Below are 6,079 nucleotides of genomic sequence, written 5' to 3'. Positions count from 1 at the left end.
AAAAAAAAAAAAGATTCAAAACAGCTGTCTTGGTTTGGATTCTAGCTCTACCACTTCTGGGCTGTGTGACTCTGGGTAAAGGACTTTTCCTTCTGTGTGTGTGGGAAAGACAGCACATATCCCCCCCTCACACCCCCGGCCTCCATTGAGTGAGCCAGGTACCCCAGGGCTGAGCCCTCTGGCTCTTTCCCCTTCCCAGCATCGTGACATCAGCACCTGCTCTCTCCGAAGCACCCTCCCAGTGAGTTCCTCCTGGGTCCCCTGAGTACCAGGGTTCCTTCAAGGGTGGGTCTCTTCCACTGAACCATTAGCTCCTTTGCAGCAGGGGTTGTAACTGAGTAATATTAATGACACTCAGCACTTGGCACACAGTCGCTGCTAACTGCATGTTAAACTAAGAATAAAACCCTAGTAAATCAAACAAATTTTGCTAAATCTCACATTAACATGCTTGCTTCAAAAAGTCCCTCTGAGTAAATCAAGCAGTTCTTTAAATTTTTAAGTTTGAAATTATCCCTACTGTTTGAATTAGAAGTTAGTCTTAGGTCTTAAAGGTTTCTCCTTCTTAAAAACTCAAGTCTCTTTCAGGTTAATGCACTTCACTACTTTTTCTCCCCACAACAACCAATCACCTAACCAACAGCAAAAAAACTATACTGCCTATAGTAAGATATTGTAATTAAAAAAAAAAAAAAAAAGCCAGTGTGGTTTAAGATACAAAATCAAGTGATTCTATTTCAGAATATATTCATAATTCAAAAAACTAGTACATTAGATTTCTAATAAAATTCAGAAAATTCACAGACCAAAATGATTTATTTAGAAGATATTTTGTTTGTGCACCTAAAATACCTAAATGTTACCTGTAGCCAACATTTGCTTTTTAATTGGGAATATTAAAAAAACAATAAATTCATAGCCTGTCCTACAATTTGGTCATTGCTAATGTTAATATCCACCAGTTTCATTGAAAGATCATCTGGAGAGAAAAGCAACACCTATTTTATTCTGAAGGATTGAGTATTCATGTGCTTTCATCTTCCCTGGGTACACCCTAGGATCTGAAAAATCTTGTCCTGCATTTTAGTCATAGAGGCTATTAGTCACCCAGAAATTTTGCCCCCACCCTCCCTTAACACAGGTCTTTAAAGGAGATTCTGACAGTTAAGATTGTTTTGTTAGGCCACAGTTGTGACATTATAATTTTAAAAGTAATCTGATGAAGCTTAAAATCTATTTTTCTATTTCATCCAGTTATGAACAAAAATTCATATAATATCTTAAGATACCAAAAATAAGTATGCTACTATCCTTATACTTATAGTTCAATATAACTACTATTGTTTTTAATCTGAATGAACCCCAAATATGCATAAACTATAGAAGAGATAAACTATAATTATTAAATTAGTGATGTACAGATGCATTGAAAACTTATTGCCATTTAAAATTTTAAAGTCACATGGCAATACAGAGCCTATTTAAATGTAAAAAATTTCCTAACATTCCGTGAAAAAGCTAATATTTCAATAATTATATCCACAACAGATTTCAGTATTTCAAAGTACAAGTATATTTTAGACTCCATGGTAAGAATGAAAACAATTCTTCTAAAGGAAGTTCTCTCCTAACAAATTCTGCACATTTTTTGACTGTAATTCATATTTAATTCAGAGATGTGTCCCCGATGAAACCTTTGCAGTATTAAGCAGCACAGATGTAAGAGAAACTCTGCGTACATACAACTTGGCCGGCCTCAGCGGGCCCGCCTCTCCTTCCTACCCCACCCAATGTCTTCCCTGGGCAGTGACTTCACATCCTTTGACATCAGCACAGCTTTGAAAGGGGGATGGGAGAGCGAGCAGAAAGCAGAAAAACCAGCTTTGAACTATGCATGCAAGGCCTCTCTCAAGCCTTACATTCTGTAAGTAGTTCGTAAAATGCCAAACTGCAGTGACACACCCAACCTCCTCTGGTTAAGTCTGCAGCGAAATGGAGTGAATTCTGCTCGAAAGGACTTCCTGCTTTTCTTATCTGAAGCACAATAGCCATTTATTAACTACCCACGGAAGGTTCCGATTCAGTGAAACACACAATAACTTACCTCGAATATGGAGAAGGGCCACGGGCTGGAAAGGCCCATTGGAGTTGGCCGCATCCACCACCATCCTGCTGCCCGCTTTATTACATGTCAACATCTAGACTCCAGCGGGAAAGGCAATGGACTCCTTAAGGCAAGAAACCAGCCTCCATTTTAGTTTTAAAAAAAAGACAAACTGAAGCTCTCTGCAGCTGGAGGGAACTGGCTGGTTCGTGATGTCAGCAGGCATGGAGCTCGCTGATTGGCCAGAAGCTGCAACTTAAAATGACACTAAAAAAAAACTGCAAACGGAAAAAGCGTTCTGTTTGGCTGTCAGTGTGCACTAAAAGCTTGGACATTTTCCGGCTTTCTGCAGTCTTCATCTCTCAATAACTTTTAGGCAAAGATACCATCTCTTATGGGACAGGACTGAAGGCCACAACCTTGGCCAGACTGTAAACAAATGATTCCGAGAGCTACTAAAAAAAGCATGTGCGTATAGTTGGTGTGAACTTTAACTTTGGTATTTCCCTAACTGGTACTCCAAATTCAACAGTATTTAGCCTCCTGTATACCTTCTTCTTGCTAATTACTTTAATATCTGCATATGTAGTACTCTGGAAATCAGGTTTTTTAAAAGCAAACGGCTATTTAAATATTATACAACTCCAGTTCTTTAGTGTGGACTCTTGTTCAACTTCCCCTCCTACTCACAGGGCAAGTTATGAACTTATAATCACCCAACACTGGTTTTTCTTGAGAAATAATTATTTTTTCTGAAAAATTAAGTTTAGAAAAATTATAGGAAAAATGAAGCTGCTTTATATTCAATAGCTAGACAGTGCTACAACTTAAGGTATTACTCCTGGGTAACAGAGTTAAAGAAAAAAAAGCATAAAATGAAATGCAGTGTGTTTATTTTTATGTCATAAAGATGGTGATATTAGATACTTTTAAGTTTTAGATGTTTTGCTTAAATTTAAAATTAAAGATATTTTGCCCGGAGTGTTGGCTCATGCCTATAACTCTAGCACTCTGGGAGGCCAAGGCAGGTTGATTACTTGAGCTCACGAGTTTGACGCTAGCCTGAGCAAAATTGAGACCCCATCTCTACTAAAAATAGGAAAACTTAGGCAAGAGGATTGCTTGAGCTCAAGAATTGGAGGTTGCTGTGAACTATGATGTCACAGCACTCTACCTAAGGTGACAGCTTGAGACTCTGTCTCAAAAAAAAAAAAAAAAAAAAAGAGCCCCCTGCAGAATTTTGGCTGGGCACTGTAGTTCAGTGGTTAGGGTGCCAGCCACATGCTCTGGGGCTGGTGGGTTCAAACCTGGCGTGGGCCTGCTAAACAAAACAAACAAACAAAATAGCTGGGTGTTGTGGCAGGTGCCTGTAGTCCCAGCTACTAGGGAGGCTGAAGCAAGAGAATTGCTTAAGCCCAAGAGTTGGAAGGTGCTGTGAGCTGTGACACCACAGCACTCTACCGAGGGTGACTAAGTGAGACTCTGTCTCAATTAAAAAAAAAAAAAGTAAAAATAAAGATGTTTCACTTATTTTTATGGGATTATTATTAAAAGCTACTGTTCAGATCTTGATTTCCGATCATCAAAAGAGGTTAATGTAAAACGTTGTCGTAAGGAGAAAAACATTTCTGAACTGGAGTATCACAGGGTCCCTTGGGGCTGAGGAAGGTTGAGATGAGTTCCTACAAAAAAAAGTATTACCAGTAGCTCTAAAAGAAAGTGAGAACTATAAGCAAAATAAGCAAAACTATAAGCAGGAAAACTAAAAAAAAAAATTCACTTCTTTACACAAATAAGAAAGTGTGTCCATACCATGGCTCCTCTTTTTAAATAAATTTCCCTTACAACCCTGGCTCATTTGTCCCACTTAGGAACAAGAATACAAAAGCCCTTTAGTTCCTAAATAGAATTCAGAATAGTGAGGAACACCTGACACAAATGGATGAGTGGTTACAACTGGGGCTGAGCGCTCACACATTCCACACAAGAATGTACTGTTACAACCGTCCAGGAGGTCGGGTAAGTCCTCCTTCAGATATAAGAACATAGTTTTTACTGTGTGTATCAATAACCATTAAAATAAGTAAATAGATAAAAGTAAACCAAGCCCCACCCTGCCTCCCATTCCCTGGAGCCAAAAGACACTGCTGGATTCCATGGCTGGCCCTGAGACTGTTTCTTTTCTTTTCTTTCTTTTTTTTTGAGACAGGCTTACTCTATTGCCTAGGGTAGAGTGCGATGGAATCAGCCTAGCTTACAGCAACCTCAAATTCCTGGGTTTAAGTAATCATCCTGCCTTAGCCTCTCAAGTAGTTCAGATTACAGGTGCCCACCCAAACACCCAGCTAATTTTTCTATTTTTAGTAGAGACAGGCTCTTACTTTTGCTCAGGCTGGTCCCAAACTCCTGAGCTCAAGCAATTCTCCCACCAAGGCTCCCATAGAGCTAGGATTACAGGTGTGAGCAGCAGCACCCAGCCCCATGAGACTATTTCTAACTAGCCTTGGGGAGTGGGTGCCACCTGATCAGAGACCCTTTGAGCATACTGCTGTCACATCCGCTGCTACCTTAGTAGCAGACATAGTTCAATGAAAAGAGCACAAGCCATCAGGCAACGTAAATCCCTGCCGCACAAGTGCCTCCTGGGACTTCCAGGGTTGATACCTGGGTTGTGTTTGTCAGAGGAGGGCGACCATCAACCACGGACTATAACTACGAACTTGTGCTCACTGCCACTCACCATCACCTCCTTATCCAAGGAGTGATGCCAGATGACTCGGACACAAGTAAGGAGTCCAGAAGCAGATCCTTATTGCAGATCTGGACTTTCAAGAGACAGAGACCTGCCTACCAATGATTCAATATTTCATACAGGATGAGATGGGAAAATATGCCTATCCTAAGACTATGCTGATGAGTTGGAATAGAGGGAAAGACTTCTCATATATAACATGCAGAATTAAAAGCAAAGAGAAAGTGAAGACACTTTTTGATGTATTTTTCCTAATGATCTCAGATCAAAGAATCTCTGCTTTATTAATGATTTTTCCCCATGCTCGTTTGAAACCTTATGCATATAAAGTAGTTTTTAAAGAAGTCTAAAAATAAGATCAGGCTATCACTGATAAAGCATACTCTCAGATATAAATAAATAAACAAATAATATAGAGAAAAAAGGCAAACAAGTAAAGATAAGGTATATTTCTGAATTGGAAGTATAAATACCGTAAATATGCTGATGTTAATTTTTCCCCAAATTGATTTACAGGTTTAAAGCATTTCCAATGAAAATTCAGGTGGGCCTCTTTATTTTTCTAGGTACTTGACAAAACAATTCTAAAGTTCACCTGGAAAAATAAAAAGCAAGAAGAATGAGAACACTAATGAGTCCTACCAATTCTAAAGCTGTATGAATTAATGACGGTGTGATGAGGCATAAGAGGTAGGTTAATGGAATAGAAGCAACAGCCCTCAAACCAATAAATATATTTACATACATATAATACTATGATAAAGAATGAATCTCAAATCAATAGAAAGGGAAAGAATGAGATAACTCTGGCAATCTTAGGGCAGACAGTTGGTTAACTACATGTAGGAAAGAGTCAATTTAAATCTTTTTACCTCACACCAGAATAAATTCTAAGATGTGTTAAGTAGTTAAATAAAAAACAAATCAAGGTCAGGCACTGTAGCTAACACTTGTAATCCCAGCACTTTGGGAGGCTGATGTGGGAGAATCACTTGAGGCCAAGAGTCTGAGACCAACCTGGGCAACATAGTGAGATCCCCATCTCTACAAAAAAATTAAGAAATTAGCCAGGCCTGATGAGGCACACCGATAGTCCCAGCTACTTGGGAGGCTGAGGCAAAAGGATCACTTGAGCCCAGGAATTAGAGGTTGCAATGAGCTATGATGATGCCACATACTCCAGCCTGACAGAGTGGGACCTTTCTCTTAAAAAAAAAAAAAAA

At 39.2% G+C, this 6,079-nt stretch overlaps 1 protein-coding gene across 8 annotated transcripts in view; it reads right to left on the bottom strand.

The window, feature by feature from the left end:
* PPP2R5C (protein phosphatase 2 regulatory subunit B'gamma) overlaps positions 1-6,079 on the bottom strand; it is a 162,942-nt gene that overhangs the window by 118,225 nt on the left and 38,638 nt on the right. For 2 of the 8 annotated variants that reach the window (XM_003799317.3, XM_012811087.2), the window contains exon 1: positions 2,105-2,336. The exons of the other annotated variants lie outside the window; for them this stretch is intronic. In XM_003799317.3, coding sequence (XP_003799365.2) covers positions 2,105-2,198 — 94 coding nt within the window. In that variant the 5' untranslated portion in view covers positions 2,199-2,336. Of the gene's footprint in view, positions 1-2,104; positions 2,337-6,079 lie in introns of those variants that run through there. 8 annotated transcript variants of the gene reach the window in all.

Source organism: Otolemur garnettii, unplaced genomic scaffold (assembly GCF_000181295.1).
Source record: "Otolemur garnettii isolate 467f Iridium unplaced genomic scaffold, OtoGar3 scaffold00149, whole genome shotgun sequence".
In the NCBI taxonomy this organism is placed as follows: domain Eukaryota; kingdom Metazoa; phylum Chordata; class Mammalia; order Primates; family Galagidae; genus Otolemur; species Otolemur garnettii.
Note: the sequence above shows the minus strand (reverse complement) of the source record. Positions and strands in the feature narration are given on the sequence as shown.